Here is a 19,310-nt window from a genome sequence, read left to right as displayed (position 1 = left end):
TTTCTCAAGAGAATTTTAGTTCCATTTCCATCCGTTTCGTTTTGTTTATTTGCCGGCTGTTCTCTGTGACAGTTCTTGTTGCATGCTGCACAGGGTTTCATAATAATTCGGATATTTAGTTTCATTTTCATAACAACAATGTCCAGAACTGAAAATATTGGTTCCGGATGGGATCATATGCTGTCGGCTATCGTAAACTGTATAAAAAGTAAAAATACTGACCTGTTCAATAGCTGTCATGAATTGGAAGCGATTCAGAAACTTTTAAAAATTCCCGAAATCAGGTACGAAGTGCAAAGAACCTTGTTGATGTTGTTTCTATCAAATGATTGCCTTCCAGGCAACTAACATCAGACTGGATATTATCACTCAGTGAACGGAATAACGTTTCCCTAAAAACCAGCAATGAATTCCGATCAATCGGCAATCAATTGTATAAGGATATCCGCGGAAATGGCATGAAATGTGTCAATTTCTACACAAAAGCTATATTCACAGCTCCTAAGGGTAGTTCAGAGCTTGGTATGGCTTACGCGAACAGAGCTGCTGCGTTAATGAATCTGGGATACCACAAGGTTCGATTTTGAGTGTCTTTTGATTGGTTGAAATTGGTCATCAAATTTATTTTGTAAAGGAAGCACACTCCGACTGTATGACTGCTAGACTGACAAATTATCCACAATCGAAGTTAATCAAAGTGCTTTGGCGTCAAGCCAGTTGTTCAATCGAGTTAAAAGATTTGAATCAACTGATAAGAGATATTAAGGAAATGAATGAACTGCTGGATAAGCTGGATATCCGGCATCTTCATGTAGATATGAGTAAGCCCTCTACCTCTGTGTTCTCCCAAGTACAACATTTTTCGAGCTTAAATTTTAATTTTAGTGCAGAAATTGTCATTGGAACACGAGAAATTTCAGGACAACATCAACCCAACTACGAACGAAAATATTGACGGTGAAAGTGGGTCTGATAAAGAGAAGTCAATGATTGAGTAAGATTTCATCGATTTGAGAATTGAAACCCATTGGCTAAATTCGTCCTAATTTTGTCGATTTTCCAGGAGACAGACTTTGCGAAAAGGAAGATTTATGGTTGCAACAGAACCAATTTCCACAGACGATTTAATCGTCACAGAAAAAGCCTTCGCTTTCATTCCTGTTTCTCATCAATTCTATGAAAATCCAATCGAGCAACATTGCCAAAATTGTGCCGCAACAAACATCATTCCATATCCGTGCCACACCTGCAAAAGAGCTACATACTGTGGCCTCACGTGTCTAAGCGAACACGAAACAATACATCGATTCGAGTGCAATGGATACAAGAAACATTTATGGTTCGAAGTGGGAATCACACATCTGGCACTGAGAACAATGTTGTGTGGCATTAACGAGTTAATGACAAAGATCCAACATTTGCATGACACAACACCGTTATTAGCTTGGAATGAATTGTTACTGACCGTTGATGAAAGCGATTTTGCGTATGGCACCGTCCTCAAATTGGTGACAAATTTCGAGAAAACGGACACCGATGATTTCCTAGGATACGTTTTGGTAACACCCGACTTGCACATTTTGCTTAATTTATAGATTTTGTAACGGTGTTGTAGACGGCTTCGATGATCACTATGTACCTGAGGAATCATACGGAGTTCTTTCAAGAAATGAGCAAACAATTTCCGAAATTCATGTCGGTCTCTTCATGGGAATGGGAAGTCTTTATTGGAGCACTGATTACACGACATATTGGACAACTGGTGAGCAAGGAATGGTTTGGTTAATAATAGTCTAACAACGTTAACGCTTGAACAGATATGCAATGGGCATGCCATTTCGGATTTTGAAATAAATGATTTCGATTCCTTCACATCATCCCAGTGCATCGCCAAAGGGAAACTTTCTCAGTCAATCGAAAGCCAGCGAATATTTACAGCAATTTTTCCCAAAATCAGCATTTTAAATCATTCATGCGATCCGAACATTCGCAATCGGTTCAACAATACAGAGCTAATGATTTATGCAACACGCACAATCAATGACGGTGACGAAATTTTCAACTGCTACGGGCCCAATAATAAACTGAATCCTCGGCAAGAACGTCAGAATATGCTCAGTCAACAATACCACTTTGTTTGTGATTGTGTGCCGTGCCAGGGAACCGATGAGGAATACGTAAGTTTATCGATGTGTTTCAGTGCTTTGTGAATATTCAAATATTTTCAGCTTAACTCTCACACGTATGTATGCCCTTGCGGAGGGAACGTTGTTGTTGTTAGTGAGGAAACGTTTTGGTGGAGAGATTATACGGGCGATAATCCGCCAAAGAATATCGTTTGCTCCAATTGCTCTTCTCCGTTGAATTTCGGTTGGTTATTGGAGTTTCGTTTAGCAGTGGAGGAGCCGGACTGTGCCTTTAATAAATTAGAATGTAAGTTCCACCTCTGAATTATGAAAACCGTAAAAGAACAAACCAAAACTGAAACCTATGTTCCAGCTGTCCATAGCATTGAAAATGCCGTGCTGAAGGCCATTTCCAAATATGAGAATTCTACAAAATTCATGAAGGGAGACATAAATTCACAGAAATTGGATATGGCCAACATGATCATCAAATACATTGTCCAGTATCTGAGTAAGTGTCGATTATTACAAATTGTTTTCTCTGAATACGACATCAACTTTTCGACAGATGAGCCTACGTTTCGTTTGACCAAAAGAATGGAGGAAAATTTCAATAAAATAAGGAACATTTGCCGGAGTTCATTGTGCGGCACCGAATACAAATTCGGTCGTCACAGTTTGGAATATATGTCCAGCCTGGCGTCGTTGATGGATATCTACGCAATTTTCGGTCGATCCGACGATAATATTATCAACTTGGCTGACTTTGATTGCCTTTCCGATCGAACGAAAAACGTTTTCGTAAATTATTATGAAGAAAATGTTGCATCGGCAAAGTAGGGTCGTCAATAAATGAAAACCACTGACCGATTCGTTCATATATTAATTGGGTCTTTAATGTAACAGTTATAATATTGTTGTAATCTACCACAATCTATCGTTTGCGAATACAATTTCCTTGAAGATCATATCTTGTTTGTCCGTACTCACCTTAGACTTTTTCGATTTCATTGCATCTTGAACCTTTTCTTTCACATCATTGCCCTTGATATCATGACGAATATAAAATAATCGCACCAAATGATCCTCCGTTAGCGACGGATAATTTCCCAGCAATGTGTGCAGGTCCAACACAAGCATTTCAATGTCCGAAATCAACAGATTCGCTAGCATTGGTATGAGATCGATCGGCGTGTCGGTATCGGAAATATTCGGAGCGATTTTGCTGAAGAAAGTTTTAATCTGTCGCGCTTCTTTGATGACCTTCTTCGATATGATTTCGCATTCCGATCGCGGTTTACTGATCCGTTTCGATAGCATGGCTCGGATGTAGCGTTTTGTAACCAACTGTTGTGCCTTGTTTATCACATACTCGAAATTCATGTCGCGCAAATGATTGTAGTCATGGAAGTAGTCGGCTAAGGTAACACAAATTGTATCAACCGAAATAGCCGTAGTTAACCATTTGACAGTGAATAGTTCGTTGAAATGAACTTCCAAATCGAGGAAGGCTTCTTCCAGCAATATGAACGCCACCTCGTCTCGAAGTAACTGAAATGAAATTTCAAAATGCCAAAGTTCATTCGCCTCAAAATATCTTCTTTCGTACCTGATAGGTTCGCAGCAATTTTTCAAACTCTTCATAACGTTCAGTGCGCGACTTCGGCCAGTACAATTGCTTCATCTGTTGTGCCAATTCAATAATTTGCTGGCAATTATTGACGATCGTTATAATATGCTGGGTGAAAAAGGGCATTTGACTGCGATCTTTGAAGTGTTTCTCTTTCAGTTCGAGGATGGCTTGTTGATACTTTCCACCATATTTTGTCACCTGCTGAATACTCATCACCAAAGTGTGAAACGTTAGCTCGGAATGTATGGTGTTTGTGACTTGTAAATGTTGATTGATCATCTGGAATATGATCACAGGCGCTGATGTGTGATAATACTTTTCAGTATCGTCGTGCTCAGGCAGGGAATCGTTGAGCCAATCTTGTTTTTCAGTTGCGACAGTTTTGTTCATCCATTCCTCGTAGTTCCTTTCCATGTTCTGAAAGAAACGTACAAATCGTCAGTGAGCGAGTATGGAAACAGGGTGAGGAATGAATGGTAGATCTACCTTAAGATATTGCTGTTCCAATTCCGCTAACAATTCGGGCCGAATCAATGGACTGATTATCGATAAATCGACTTTCAAGTCTGGATGAGACATCAATTCAACGCCAGGATATGTGTTCATGACCCATGACAATAGAGATACATACTCATTACCCTCTAGGCCACTCTGAATTATTTCCTCCAACTAAAAACATGAAACTTGAAGTCAGCGCAGTGCAGTGAATGAAATAATGCAAACAACTCACGTATTTTGACAGCATGGTGTGATACATTCGCACATATTCATTCATAATATCGTAGTGCGGTGGAAAGCACGGAACGCACAGCGATTTAACAACTCTCAAGTCCTCCAAAATGAATTGCCTCGTAATCTCCAGATCTCGAACCAACCACATTTTATTGTCAGCCCTTTCTTCCAGTTTTGATCCTTCGATGCGTTCGGTAACCGCTTCATTCAGAACATCCAGAGCCATTTTACGCCACTGTTTGGGCCGGCCAGGTGGTAAGAATCCAGTGTTCTTTTGCTGTTGCAACGCGAACTGATCGGCTTTCTCTTCGCGTTCGATAATTCGAAGAGCTGTGACAATAACGGTTGGCTCCTTTCGTACGGTAGCCAATGTACGATTGAGAATCAATCGAATTTTGCGTTCCATTTGCTGTGAAACGATTTCAACTTTTTCGAAGTAACGCTTCAATGTGATCTTGTCGTGAGCGTACTGTTTCGGCAGTTTGTGCAATTCGAATAGCAAGTCATCTCGTGAATTTTCCAAATCCGAAAGGCACTGAAAGGAAGGCACATCATATGAGTTCGTCTTATTCATATCGAAGAACTGAAATGTTAGAAATTACCTGATGAGCATGCAAGAGTTTGTCTTCTTCGATCCACTGTTGTGTCTTCGTAACACTTGCTTGAACGGTGAAAATGTGCTTCAAGTTTTCGATCGCAGTTGCGTATTGTGAATGCTTTCCATTTTCATCTCGAACTCGTTCTAACGACTCGTATATCTTGGGCACGTCAGTTAATAGAAAGTTCACGGATTTCAATCTGCAAAAACACTCAATTCAATGAAAAGGGCACACAAATTATACAAAATGTATACTTTTCGTCCACTTCTTTAATTTCACTCACGGATCCTTCAAGCTGTTTCAAACCTTCTCGAACACCGTCCAATTGACTTTGGAATTGAGTTTTTAACATTGCTTCCAACGATGCCTTTTTACGCCCCACTCGGTGCTTATATTGATCGACTTTTTCGAGTTGACCCGGACGTTGTAGCATATTTTTAACATCTTTGATAGCAGCCAGCTTAGCTTCTGTTTCCAATTGACTTAAATCCATTTTTGAAATGTCTAAGTTAACAAATTATGAAGAAAAAAACGAATAAACAAAAGTCGTGTGTAATATTTTGCTCAGAACTGTCACATAAAGGGTAAGAAAAATGGAACAATGGAAAGGAACTTGACAGCTGAAAACTTAGCTTGCGTAATGGTAGGAAGTCGATGAAAAATGAAAATAAAGATTGTTCAGATATTACAAGATTCAACAGTATCAACCGATAATTCGTATGCTATTTATATCCTACAATCAACGAGGTCTGAGTCGTTTCCGGTATTTTTGACTTTAGTGCGCAAAACTTTCTTTTTGATAAATTTTTTCATTTTAATACAAAATATGTCGTTTTGTAGACAATAAAATTTAAATGAACATTTGATGAAAACAGTTCTCGTTATCGGTGATAGGTTTGTTCCAAGTAACCGTAAACACGAAGTTTGACTAGCCGAATGAACACGATTTCATCCACAGAGATCGGTTTTCATACAAATATTGATGAGGTTATGTCTCTATGGATGAAATTTGACAGTAATTTGACAATTCGTATGGCCTTGGAACCGACCTATACTCATTATACAAGATATACTGCGCTGTCAACTTCTGGGACACTTGGTTTTTCTTACAAGAAAATCCAACTTGACGAACATTATGTATTTTTGTCAAATAAGATTTTTCCAAGGTAAATGTAATTGTGTGACCTCGGATTTTCCCTATAAGATGTCATAGGTATAAGTAGTCAGTTCGCAAAGTGAGCTATATAATGTTGATTTTATTTTCTCTAATTACTCTCAGTAAAGACCAATGAAAGTATACTCTATAGGTCTGATGTCAAAATTTGTAAGGAGCGGAGGAGAAATAGCGATTTTATATTTTAAAAAAAAAATCACCTTTTAATGATTTTCAATGAAAGGTGAGTTTGTTTATGAAATCGCTATCTCCTCCGGCTTGTATGGACAGACCTGGTTTGGAGCTCGTTCAGGAACGATTTTTTCTTCACTCAGTGAAGATTTGACGTTTAATGTTACACTAACAGTTGTCTGACGTTTGCCGTTCATATACGTTCGGAAAAAAGTCGAAAATGGGGTTTCGTAGTCCGGATTTCATTTCCGTAAGGGGGCGAGGACACGAGCGTGTATGGGTTCGTTGGAAAGCTGAGGTCGAGTACTCTTGGGGCAAATATTAATTTCAAAAAATTGTATGTATGAATCGATGGAACGTAGGTGAACTTTGACGAGGGCTGTGACCTCCACCTCACTAATGCAATTATTTGATTAAATTATTATTTATTATGAATGTGGAGGACCTCAACTTTACAGTGATACTCACTTGCGTCCTTAACTTACCTTAACAGACAAACTTACTAGACTGAAAGAAGTGCCACAAACAACTGACAACAGAACTATTTTGTTTCTTAGAAATTTATTTGACCATGACGAACATCACTCATCCATTATTCAGAATTCATTCGACGCAATGAAAAGTCAGAAAAAAATATTTTCGCACAGTCTACAGTGCGCTTTTCTAAGATCGACCATCCAGTTCGACCATTTCTTTGATCATCTGAATTGCATCAGGCGTCTCCTCATATGCCTCGTAATAGTATTGAATGATTTCCTGGGCATGATCTTCACTTCCCTCACTGTACCGACACGCTGTCATTGCGTCCTAATAATCTTTCGGATCGATGAGACCGGGCCAACGTACTTATTCCCCGTCTGAACAAAGCCAAGCAACATTTCCAGTGCATGATCCAAATAGTCGACGAGAAGATATCTTGTTCGTATATAATTGCACGTATCCAAGATTTCCCAAATACGCTCCCCTTCCGCTTCGAACACATTCGCCGGCAACATGAAACTTGGTGGTTCTGTACGCAAAAACCACGCTGCCATTTGATGGACGTTTTTGGCATTTTGCACTTGGATGCATGCCACTTCGTGATTAATATCAGCGCTCTGATGTACACACTCGACAACAATATAGCAAATACTGCCTGTACTGTGGTTACTTGCAGCCCCCAACTCGTACAGGATTACTTTTAGCACATCCGTTTATATGCAAATCCATTCTATGAAAATGTTCTGTTAGGTCGGTGTCAGATCGTTTTGACATCGGAAAATCTCTGTTCTTGAACTGTCGACGCTGGCATATCGATTCATCAAATGGTCCACAGAAATCGAAATGATTTATATCCGCAGACCACAACACATCCATTGTCACCGAAGTTTCATGACATTTGGGTAACATTTCACGACCAAAATACATCCTGAGAAATCTAACCTCACAGTTACACCTGTCATCGTTAACTGAACGAAATTCAGTGAAGAAAAAATCGTTCCTGAACGAGCTCTTGTTACATTCATTGGTAAAGACTGCATAACAGAAAATTAATCTGCCTTTGCATCTAATATTGAAACGCAAACGTTCTTATTTGATAGATTCATTGCTTAAAAAACCCGACGGCTCTCTGCGACCTGAAACTGTCAATGAAAATTCATTTCAATCATTCCACTCATAGAAAACCACCATCCATTATACCGATCTTATTCAATGATGATTGTTCGCAGTTGCAAAAGTGGTGTGTTCCTGAAAGAAGAAACTTTTTTCGGATCCTTACTTTAACGAAATTATCCAACAAAATTCAAGTCTGATTAACTTAAATTTTTACTTTTGCTATTGTTCGTACTGTGCTGTAGTAATTGGTTGTGGTTAACATTTTGCCCCAATGTGGGGCTTAGAACAAAGAAACAGACAATACAAGTGCAAATATTTTTCATCACCACGAATTTGTCAATTTAAGATTTCAACCTCGTCGCATACGCGTTCGATAAAAACTCTGTCAATAGAGAGAGGGCTTCATTTTTTGAAGCTTTCGCTAATGTTTTGATGGAATTATGAACCAGGATTCCTTGTCGTTTACTTTGACGCAGATTAGTTATTTGGTTTCTAACTTGAACAAGAAGAATTTCACGCAAAATAGCCGACAATTGGCGTTGGTAAGTACCAACTCTTTTTTGATTGTACAATGAGGGCGCTAGCTGTGTCGCCATTTTGGTTAATTTTAATTTTTGTTATTTCCTTTCTTTTTGTAATTTTAAGTCAAAGAGCATTGATTTATGGTAATTTTAATTAAATAACTCGATGCGCCGAGCCTTAACAGTTTTTTCGGTCTGAACTTACCAGACCTGGATTCACAGGGGAATGAAGAATGGTTAAAATTATTTGCGACTGTGTTACCATACCATTTGTTATAATGTTAGCGAATTGATTGGTTTCGATAATTATTTGGGTTCCTCAGAGATCGTTTTCGTTGGCCTCTAACAGTCCAATAACCTTATTACACAAGGTTATTTTTGGATAGGAATAACAAATGCGTACTACACACCATCAGTACAATATTTTTGTTTTTATCACCGATGTGAACACGTAATCTATTTCAAACCTTAAGCGATATAGGTATATGCAAGAAAATTTGTTTTCAGTTTCAACTATTGATGAGAAAGTATTTTTTCCAATGAAAACAAAATAATGCCAAAATTTTGATGATTTACGTCTGTTATAATACGTCAAAAGATATTGAAAGTGTGTGTACGACTTTATAAGTCTATGTAAGATAACTGCTTCTTCCAGTTGTTGATAGAATTTCATTATTTTACCTTTCCGTCAGAATTCAAGGAAAATTGAATATTCAGTGGACATAACAATTTGGTGGAAACTATTTTGAACGCAACAGCATACAAAATTAGATTCAATGCAGAATTGGGAGTGATGATTGAGCAAGGTTTGAAGGCAACGTCAAACGTTTAACAAAAGAAATTTCTCTCATTTTGACATTGCCCTCAAACCCGAACAAAAGAAAAAAAAAAGTTTTCAACTACTCTCAGTAAATACCTTATTCGCAATTTACTTTGGCAGATTCCATACATGTACAAGATCGTGTTATGACAGTAGTAGTCTACTATCGTATCGTTGAATTTGACATTATTTCGAAATTCCTGGAAAGTATAGTATCCACTGGACTTTAAATTTATTGAGAAGTCGGTCCATAAACACACACCAGTATTTCCGATCATTGTGAAATTGAATTCCGTGTCGTCATTTACTTCTTTGAACAGGAAAACGTCTCCACATCCATTTGTATTGTATTCTCGATTGTAATTCCTTTACTGTTTGGTTAAGTGACGACAAATACGGTAAGAATACCCGCGTAGGGGATCGCTTCTACTCTCTCTCTCAATATATCAACAGTGAATTATTATGATGACAGATAAACGCCTAGGTATTTCAATTAAGAGTATCTGCCAAGGGTGTGACGCTGTTCACGCTATTCATATATATTGTTTGTCGAAGTGTCCAGGGGGTGGTATCTGCCTAGAACAATAATTTGCCACTCGGTATTATGTTCTCAACAGATAAAAAAGTGTATGCACCTCTCGTCAAAATTGTTATCTTAACGTGCGGTCATCACGGTTTTCGACCAGCAATGTCCTCACGTCTCGATAACAATTTTGGCAAGAGGTGCATAATCTTATATTAAGAGACGAGTTAATCAATCTGGTTTTTCCTGCTGCTGTACGTTTTTATCAGTTTTATATATCAGCGCAGTATTTTCTCATTATTTTGGTCATGTTGTTCTTATTATCCACCCTCCACTATCGCCATAATTCAACCGAATACTGAAAAGAATTTGGTCAAATACCGTGAATTATGTTTGGTAAATATTTACTACTCACTTTCTGAGATCATGTTTATTTTGTTGGTGAACAACAGTACATCTACGTACAGTTCAATCAGTGGACTTTCTTTTGATATTTAAATAAATTTGATAACAAAAATTGTTTGTGTTCATTTTTCAGCTGGTAAAACCGTTCGGATTAGAAGCAGATCGCCATCTTCTGCGTTGCCTCTTTTCGAACATTGATTTTGGGGACTCAATTCAAGTATCTAAGAATTCACTGCACGCTAAACTTTTAACGCAGGAACTAACAGCGCAGTTGAACAAATCCTCACTCATAACTAACATCTGTTTCGCCATCGACAACTGCTTTTCCTACCAAAAGGTAATATCCGCTAGTTTCTGCAAAATGTTCGCAATTAATGTTTTTCTTCCTTTCTTTGTGTACAGTCTTTGAAACCAGTCGGGAATATTTTGAATCAAGTTTCTAGAGCACTCAACTGTTCACCAATATTGGAAGTTGTAATTGCCTTAGCATTAACACATTCAACAAATTCGGATTTCGCACGAATTGCCGAAAATCAAATAAAAATTGGCCTCACTTCACTCATTCAACAATACGTGGAAATTGGTGAGTGTTTTGTGAATGGCTTATGGATCTTGGAACAGTACGATAATTGTCTCTATATTCTCAGACACAATTCGACCCAATCAAGAAGGTGGCCTGAACGATATATCACCAGAATTACTACAATTGATTTTGTCGTTATTGTCGCACGGCAAATATAAGAAATTGGGTCTATCCGAGGTTGTTTACAACAAATTTATCGGTCAATTGGCGCGGGACTTCCCGAGAGATCGAGTGCCATTGATTCTAGCGCCCCTTATTTACACGGAAGATACAGAGATCTCGGCTGAGAAAATGTCCGCGAATTCGCAGGGTATTTTAACATCAGCCATTATGGATACGTCATGGCCTAATCTGGTCATGGATATAGGTGAGATGCTGAAAGATTCTTCTTCTTCTTTTTTTGATTCACACTGAATTGGTCAATTACGTTCGCTAACCTTTCAACTCCACTTCAATTTTAGGCTATTCATTTACGGCATCGGTTGAAGACTGCAAAACACATCTGATCAATACTGGTCGCGAAATTCTCTCACAGGATGTGGCCAAGATAGTTGCGCTTATGTGTCGAACGCATACAAATCTTTCCGATTGCAGTATCAATTTGCCGACACCGAGCAATGCATTCTGGCAAGGTGGCCAGGGTGTCGATCAAAAAGACAAGACTCAGCCAGCATCAATATCATCAACAGCTGAACACACAACATGGAAACCAGAAATTTTCGTTCAAGCATTGAAAGAAGTCGCTGCGAACATAAACTGGACGGATGTATGCTTTGCTTTTGATCATCGCGAATTTTTGATTAAAGATCGAATCGGACTGAATATTCTTATAACAACCGTCCGGCTTGGCATGCAATCAAGTGGTGTTGGACAAACGTTCCCCGTTGACTGCATTTGCAACCAATGGAAAAATGCAGAGGGGCAACTATCGCTTATCTCGTTGATAATCAAAAATCCCGACATTTACTCGTTTGCCGATCACATTTACAAGAGCGTGCAAATTGAATCGCTGAAAACGCCACCAGAAGTCGACAATAAAGAAATAGCATCGTGGAAATCAATTCATCTAGTCGAAGCATTGCTCACGATAGCTGAACAAGGCTTTTACACACAAGTATTGGAGCACTTCAAAACACCCGTCCAACATTGTCCGGACATATTGTTTATGGCATTGCTACAAGCGCAGCAACCGATGACGGTGCTGAGACAGGAGCTTTTTACCAGCTTGGTGCCGATTTTCCTGGGCAATCATCCGAATTCCGGAACAATACTTCATCATGCATGGAATTCGACAAATTTCAATCCACAAATTCGTCACATCATTATGCACTCAATGAGCGAATGGTACATCCGCGGTGACTACGATCAATCTCGATTGTCACGCATACTGGAAGTGTCGCAAGAACTGAAGGCATTATCGAATCTTCTTAACGCCAGATCGTTCATGTTTGTCATCGATTTGGCATGCTTAGCGTCGCGAAGGGAGTATTTGAAGTTGGAAAAGTGGCTGGGTGATAAGATTCGTGAGCACGGTGAACCGTTTGTTCATGCGATTGTGAAGTTCTTGCAGCGACGGTGTCCAGAAATAACGGGTAAAATTATCGTAGATCAAATTCCGAAAGCTGCACAGTTACCCTTCGAAACACTTAGTACAATGTTATCGTGTCTACAACAATGTGCAGCGAACGTGCAACAAGAACTCACCGAAATTATACTAACAATGACCAGCAACTGTAACATGTATTTGAACAAGACAAAGCAGCCACAGCAACCACAACCTCCGCCGAATGTGTTAAGAGCTCACAGAGGATTGGAAGCTCCATTTAGTACTCCCAATCTGGGAGGAATGTTTGCCGGTACTGATTCAATAGCTGCTTTGGGATCAAGTATGGCCGGTCTGAATCTGGGAGCTCCAGCAAGTGCTGCTTTCAATTTCAATAATGTGCTAAATAATATTGTGTCGACTCCAGCTTCGCCATCCCGCTTACTTCAAGCACCTTCAAATAGTCCGTTCCCGATTATGTCACTAGCGGCAGCACCACCGGTAAACAATTTGGGAAGAATTCCAGCTACACCAACAGGCGAAAAATTACCCATCACGAACGCATCAATATCATCCGAATTGGCGGCTAACGTATCGAAAGAAGTCGAGGACGAAGCAAACAGTTATTTTCAACAGATTTATAACCATCCACCTCATCCAACACTGTCAATTGATGAGGTGCTTGATATGCTTCAACGCTTCCAAGATTCACCGGTTCGTCGTGAACGAGAGGTTTACCAGTGCATGCTTCGCAATTTGTTTGAAGAGTATCGATTCTTCCCCAATTACCCCGATAAGGAATTGATAACGACAGCTCAACTGTTTGGTGGCATGATTGATCGCAATCTTTGCACATATGTTCCACTGGGTTTGGCGTTGCGATGTGTATTAGACGCGCTACGAAAACCAGAGAACTCGAAAATGTATTTCTTCGGCATAACCGCCCTGGATCGCTTCAAAACAAAGCTCCACACATACCAGAAATACTGTGAACACATAAAATCAATTGCTCATTTCAATTCGTTTCCGGAACACATAATTGAATACGTCAAATACGGAGCACAAAGTCAAGAGCCACCGAATACACCGCAAGGTCAACTAATGCCGCCATCGTTGCCGAAAATGATACCGGGTAGCGAGAATCCAACAGCATTGTATCGAGATAGTGCTAGGAGTATGTCAATGACACCAATTTCCGTTACACCGAATCCAACTGCCATGGCACAAGCATCTCGTAACATTAAATCAATAGCCAATGCGACAAACATCAATACATTGCTGGTAGCAACAGCTGATCGCGAGGAGAAAATTATCGTTCCACCCGACACTGTTCAGGATAAGACTGCGTTCATTTTCAACAATCTAAGTCAGTTGAACTTGCAACAGAAGTGTGATGAAATGAAGGAGATTTTGATCAAAGACTATTACTCATGGTTATCGCAGTACATGGTACTGAAGCGTGCTTCCATCGAGCTTAATTTCCACGTTCTATACTCAAACTTCCTGGATGCATTGAAAATTCCAGACATCGTTCGACTCGTTACGAAGGAAAGTTTTCGAAATATTCGGGTATTGTTGCGGGCGGAAAAGGGAGCCGACAATTTCTCCGATCGAACGCTGCTAAAAAATCTTGGTCATTGGTTGGGAATGATGACGCTAGGACGAAATCGACCAATATTGCAAATTGATCTCGACTTGAAGTCATTGATTGTGGAGGCGTATCACAAAAGTGAAAATGAATTGCTGTACGTCGTTCCATTCGTTGCCAAAGTGCTGGAATCATGCGCTAAAAGTCGGGTATTCAAACCACCGAATCCTTGGACTATGGGCATTATGAATGTATTGGCTGAACTGCATCAAGAGCCCGATTTGAAGCTGAACTTGAAATTCGAAATCGAAGTTTTGTGCAAAACTTTCAACATCGATGTGGCAAGTTTGAAACCTTGCATCTATCTGAAGGATCCCGAAAAGGCATTGAATATTGAATATCAACTGTCGCAACCGAAACACCAGAAGGAATTGCAAGCACAACAACAACAACAACAACAACAACAAATGATTCAAGCGATGGGTGGTCCGGCGATCAACGACGAAATTGCACCTCCACCATCAGTACAATCCTCCGGTCCGAACCTATCTCCCATTGCACCGCTCGAGTCAAGTGGAACCATTGCAATGCCGATTGAGCCGCGATACAGTTATATGGACATATCGGTGACTAGCATATCGAATCTGGCTCAGCACATTGTTTTCTCACCAAACATTGCAATTTTGCACACGCAACCACAATTGAAACAATTGGTTCGTCAAGCCATCGAAAGAACTATAACTGAATGGATCAATCCCGTTGTGGAACGAAGTGTTCGAATTGGTGTTAACATCAGCGAACAGTTAATTCGAAAGGACTTTGCTCTGGATCCAGATGAGTCCAGAATGCGCACCGCTGCACACTATATGGTACGGAATTTGACAGCTAGCATGGCCATGATAACGTGCAAAGATCAGTTACTGCAAAGCATTACTGCGAATATCAAGTCTGCCTTCCAATCTGCATTATCACAACATCCGAACGAATTGATAAATGAGGCAGTCAACCAGTTGGCGATGGATAATGCTGAACTGGCTTGTGCTTTTATTCAAAAGAGTGCAATTGAAAAGGCTATACCCGACATTGATAAGCGATTGTCAGGGGACTTTGACATGAGGAAAATTGCTAGACCAGATAGGTGAGTAACTTTCGTAGTATAGCCACGGAAATGACCATGGTGTTCAACGTTTCTTGTTTCTTTTTTTGCAGACGATACTATGATCCAAATGTTCTCGCTTATCAATCGGACAGAATGCCCGAACCAATTAAATTGAAAGTTGGCGGTGTTGATAGCTCACAATTTGCTGTATACGAAGAATTCGCCAGAAATATTCCAGGATTCCAGACTATGACTGAACGTGATGCAGCTTTATTCATCCCAAAAGCCAGTTTGCCAGTACGTACATGTTAAATTTGAGTTTGGTTTTATCATCCAATCAACACATTCGTTTGCCTTTATAGGATAGCTTACCGGTTGTGCCGTTCAATCCTGTTGCGCCAAGTTCACACGGATCAATTTTCGGTCCGGACGAGTTCGGAGTTTTATACGAAGAATTGGGTGGCAAAATGGAAGCGTTCTTGAATAATGTGATGACAATTCCAGCCCTACAAGTATGTACAAACACTATTGCCTGTATGAACGTCGACAGCGTACTTACCCTTTTTTCACTTTTAGATTCAACTAACTAATATGCATGCACTGTTTGAATGTCTTGTCCACGCAAGACGAAATCGAGACAACCTCAGCGCGCTCAACCTGTTGAACAAGGCTGTTGAAGGTTTGCTGGAAGGTTTGGTCTCCAACACAGAACACATGGAACAAATCAAACTGTATCGCGACATTCACTTGAGAGCGTTGCGCCTATTGCAAGATGGTCGTGCATTCGGAGCTATTTGGACGAATCGAGCCATCACAAAATGCATGGTCGAATGTCGTGAAGACATAAGATATAATCTAGAAGCTGTCGATGTATTAATTTCCGCAAATTTCGTCAATCTCAGTCAATACGACATGATGCTAGTTAATATGATGGATAGCGGTACTCATTATGTGGCGGTGGCGTTTGCAATGCAACTTGTCCAACACTATTTAGTCGATGAACGTCCCAGTGCTTTGGTCACAGAAAATGATTTTGCCAACACCATCGATTTACTGTATCGACTGTCAACACATCCCCGAGCACCGGAAGGTCTGGCACATCTCATCGAAATGTTACGCTTGACTCACGATCCGAACACTTTAATGTTGGACCGGACAGCAGCCGGACCGACTCAACATATTCATTCGGGCATACTTCAAGTGCGATCCAGTGAGGAAGATCCACCAGACTTCCGTGAGAAGGCAGAATGTTTGCTGAAGGAATGGGTTGGCATCTATCATGCTCAAGCAAGTGGTCGGGATCCAATTAAGTCGTTTGGAATGTTTGTCAATAGGATGACCTTATACGGCATATTGAAAACAGATGATTTGATTACACGATTTTTCCGTCAAGCAACGCAAATATGCATCGATTTGGCCTACAGAAATCTTGGCGACCCGACAATTGCACCCCAAACGGCCAAGACAAAAGTGTTTCAGTGTATTGACGCATTTGTGCGCCTAATTGCTTTGATTGTCAAGCATTCAGGAGAACATGGCAATAACTCAACCAAAGTGAATTTGCTAAACAAAATTCTGGGCATTGTCGTTGGAGTTTTGTTGCAAGATCAAGAAATGCATGGTGCTAATTTCCAACAATTGGGATATCATCGACTGTTTATTATGTTATTTTTGGAACTGACTGCTCCGGAACCAGTTTTAGAAACCATCAACTTAAGTGTAGTAACTGCATTCTGTCATACGTATCACATCCTGAAACCGTCCGTCGCACCCGGCTTTTGTTATTCGTGGTTGGAGTTAATTTCGCATCGGGTGTTCATCGGTCGAATATTGGCCATGATTCCGCAACAGAAAGGCTGGTCAATGTATTCGGCACTGCTGATGGACTTATTCAAGTACCTAGCACCGTTCTTGAGGAACGCCGAGCTCGCAAAGCCTGTTCAATTGTTGTACAAGGGAACTCTACGTGTTTTGTTGGTGTTGTTGCACGATTTTCCAGAATTCCTTTGCGACTATCATTTCGGCTTTTGCGACGTGATTCCACCGAATTGCATTCAAATGCGAAATCTTATTCTGGCCGCTTTTCCACGCAACATGAGGCTGCCAGATCCATTTACGCCGAACTTGAAAGTGGATATGTTAAGTGAAATTGCGACAGCTCCGAGAATTTTCACAAACTACGCAGCCAACATCCATCCGTTAGGCTTCAAAAAGGATTTAGATTCATATTTGAAAGCTAGAGCACCGGTCACATTTTTGTCCGAGCTGCGAGGACATTTGCAAATATCGAATGAGCCGGGATCACGATACAATGTTGCGCTAATGAATTCACTTGTGCTATACGTTGGTATTCAAGCAATTACTCACATTAGGTAAAATTTTTGAATGGTATGCTCAATGTGATAGATCGACAATCATTTCCTTTCCATTGATTTCAGATCAAAGAATCTAGTACCGAATATGACGACTATTGTCCACAGTGCACACATGGATATCTTCCAAAATCTGGCAGTCGATCTGGATAATGAAGGTCGATATTTGTTCTTGAACGCCATAGCGAATCAATTAAGGTATCCGAACAGCCATACGCATTATTTCAGTTGCGTGTTGTTGTACTTGTTCGTTGAAACTAACTCGGAAGCAATTCAGGTGAGTCAAATGACTTCCGGTTCTTTGCGAAAATGTTCATCTGAAACCATTGTTCCACAATTTGCAGGAACAAATAACACGGGTCCTGTTGGAACGTTTAATTGTAAATCGACCACATCCATGGGGTCTATTGATCACATTCATCGAACTAATAAAGAATCCCGGATACAAATTCTGGGAACACGATTTTGTGCACTGCGCTCCCGAAATAGAGAAGTAAGTTCGATCGAAAAAAATATCTTCTCTCTCGCTTGTGATTGGAATTAATTTCGTTTCCATTATTTCTACAGACTTTTCGAATCAGTCGCCCGATCATGCATGGTTGTTAAATCAAACAATCATCAACAAATGCCAAACGAAAACGATTTGCAAGAATGCAATTAATTCAATCGATAAAATGTGCGGCTTCATTATAAGGTAATTTATGCCGCCACCACAGCTGCCCACAATGGGTAGATTTATTATTTTTTAAAGAAATACATCAATTCCCGTTCTTATTTAACTTATACCAACATTTACACATCCAATAAGGACACTACATTTACCGGTTAAATAAATAAATAAATTTAAAAAAATGAGAAACAGTCTCTAGTGAGAAAATTTGTTACTTTTATTAATTATGTTGTGGTCGAAATAGATACTGATTTCCCATTGTATTCGAGATATTAGTTAAGTATTAAAACAGACAACAAACAATTCACTCAGAAAATAATAAATTTGTGAGACAAAAAAGAAGGGAGAACCCAATCAAATGGACCACACTAATAAACTTATAGACTTTTTTTGTAGAAATATAAAACAATGTTGTAATCCAGTGCGATATGCAGTGTTGTTGAGATGTACAAACAAAAAAATTTTAATATTACAAAATGAATGGTGAGGTTTAACGCTGTAGTGATAAATTTAATTATTTTATTTCAATTTTTTTTTCGGTTTTAATAAAAAAAAAATAAACAAAATCTAAATGATAGATCAAAGTGTTTTTTAATTGGCTATTGACCTTCAAACGATGATTCGAGAGGCATTGTCCTGCTATTCAATTTTTAACATTACAGCGGGGGCTTTTTTTTAGTTCATAACATATTTGAGTTTTTTTTTAGAGTTTTAAAAGTGATCGATGTTCCCAGTCAATAAAGGGTTTACAGGTTATGATATTTTGGCACAAAATTTTAAAATCCCTTAACGAGTTCAAATTTCCCGCTAAAATATCATAAGAATCACTTAATTGACTGGGGACTTAAAACTCGATAAATCTTAAATTGCGTTTTCTAGTGGTAGACAAACTGTAGAATCATTAATTTGCCTAAAGGTAACAGAATCGCAGAAGGTGTACTTGTTAGAAGGTGTATATGGGTAACTCCAGGGTTAGTTGCGTTAAAATGTCGTCATTTCTGATACATTAATTGAGCTGTGTTGGCTATGTTTTGCGGTAACAAATCAGTCTATACATTTTCTAATACTCAGGAGACCCAGTGCTTTCATGCCAACAAGAATTGGAATTTTTAGCCTGCGAATGTAACTTGTGTGATCGTAGAAGTCGGCGGTTAG

At 39.5% G+C, this 19,310-nt stretch overlaps 3 protein-coding genes and 1 long non-coding RNA gene across 5 annotated transcripts in view; 3 read left to right on the top strand and 1 right to left on the bottom strand.

Annotated features, from left to right (window-relative positions):
* The window catches only part of LOC119081525, a 298,236-nt gene that overhangs the window by 24,954 nt on the left and 253,972 nt on the right, over positions 1–19,310 (top strand). The window lies entirely within an intron of this gene.
* On the top strand, positions 31–3,094 carry LOC119081413 (SET and MYND domain-containing protein 4). Of its 2 annotated transcripts, none has more exons than XR_005088483.1 (10): positions 31–284; positions 341–575; positions 635–821; positions 886–994; positions 1,064–1,559; positions 1,616–1,762; positions 1,818–2,177; positions 2,229–2,438; positions 2,500–2,637; positions 2,695–2,836. XR_005088483.1 is itself a non-coding variant. In XM_037190310.1 (10 exons), exons 1-10 carry the CDS (start codon positions 139–141, stop codon positions 2,964–2,966), a joined length of 2,295 nt encoding a protein of 764 aa, XP_037046205.1. In that variant the 5' UTR covers positions 33–138; the 3' UTR covers positions 2,967–3,094. The 2 variants fall into 2 exon arrangements, 1 of the variants encoding a protein (XP_037046205.1); XM_037190310.1 differs by having other exon boundaries at positions 33–284; positions 2,229–2,433; positions 2,695–3,094.
* LOC119081415 (exocyst complex component 3) lies at positions 3,001–5,682 on the bottom strand. The gene is made up of 6 exons (XM_037190313.1): positions 5,345–5,682; positions 5,094–5,289; positions 4,490–5,026; positions 4,246–4,428; positions 3,736–4,176; positions 3,001–3,677 (listed from the first exon to the last, which is right to left on the bottom strand). The coding sequence occupies exons 1-6, from the start codon at positions 5,581–5,583 to the stop codon at positions 3,051–3,053; spliced, it is 2,223 nt and encodes a 740-aa protein (XP_037046208.1). The 5' UTR covers positions 5,584–5,682; the 3' UTR covers positions 3,001–3,050.
* On the top strand, positions 8,130–18,732 carry LOC119081396 (CCR4-NOT transcription complex subunit 1). The gene is made up of 11 exons (XM_037190282.1): positions 8,130–8,573; positions 10,434–10,637; positions 10,703–10,883; positions 10,948–11,250; positions 11,345–15,152; positions 15,224–15,410; positions 15,476–15,625; positions 15,690–17,485; positions 17,552–17,762; positions 17,830–17,978; positions 18,053–18,732. Exons 1-11 carry the CDS (start codon positions 8,472–8,474, stop codon positions 18,144–18,146), a joined length of 7,185 nt encoding a protein of 2,394 aa, XP_037046177.1. The 5' UTR covers positions 8,130–8,471; the 3' UTR covers positions 18,147–18,732.

Source organism: Bradysia coprophila, unplaced genomic scaffold (assembly GCF_014529535.1).
Source record: "Bradysia coprophila strain Holo2 unplaced genomic scaffold, BU_Bcop_v1 contig_358, whole genome shotgun sequence".
NCBI lineage: Eukaryota > Metazoa > Arthropoda > Insecta > Diptera > Sciaridae > Bradysia > Bradysia coprophila.
This window is presented reverse-complemented; position numbering and strand designations above follow the sequence as displayed.

What these genes read in the sequence shown, in the direction of transcription:
- LOC119081396 (XM_037190282.1), top strand. Translation starts at nt 8,472, where the DNA reads ATGAACCAGGATTCCTTGTCGTTTACTTTGACGCAGATTAGTTATTTG. An exon ending in TCAACAATACGTGGAAATTG is followed by an intron (nt 10,884 to 10,947) that starts GTGAGTGTTTTG and finishes CTATATTCTCAG; the next exon opens with ACACAATTCGACCCAATCAA. An exon ending in TAATCTGGTCATGGATATAG is followed by an intron (nt 11,251 to 11,344) that starts GTGAGATGCTGA and finishes CTTCAATTTTAG; the next exon opens with GCTATTCATTTACGGCATCG.
- LOC119081415 (XM_037190313.1), bottom strand. Translation starts at nt 5,583, where the DNA reads ATGGATTTAAGTCAATTGGAAACAGAAGCTAAGCTGGCTGCTATCAAA. An exon ending in TGGAACAGCAATATCTTAAG is followed by an intron (nt 4,177 to 4,245) that starts GTAGATCTACCA and finishes CGTTTCTTTCAG; the next exon opens with AACATGGAAAGGAACTACGA. An exon ending in AATTGCTGCGAACCTATCAG is followed by an intron (nt 3,678 to 3,735) that starts GTACGAAAGAAG and finishes ATTTCATTTCAG; the next exon opens with TTACTTCGAGACGAGGTGGC.
- LOC119081413 (XM_037190310.1), top strand. Translation starts at nt 139, where the DNA reads ATGTCCAGAACTGAAAATATTGGTTCCGGATGGGATCATATGCTGTCG. An exon ending in AAAGAGAAGTCAATGATTGA is followed by an intron (nt 995 to 1,063) that starts GTAAGATTTCAT and finishes TCGATTTTCCAG; the next exon opens with GAGACAGACTTTGCGAAAAG. An exon ending in ATTTCCTAGGATACGTTTTG is followed by an intron (nt 1,560 to 1,615) that starts GTAACACCCGAC and finishes ACGGTGTTGTAG; the next exon opens with ACGGCTTCGATGATCACTAT.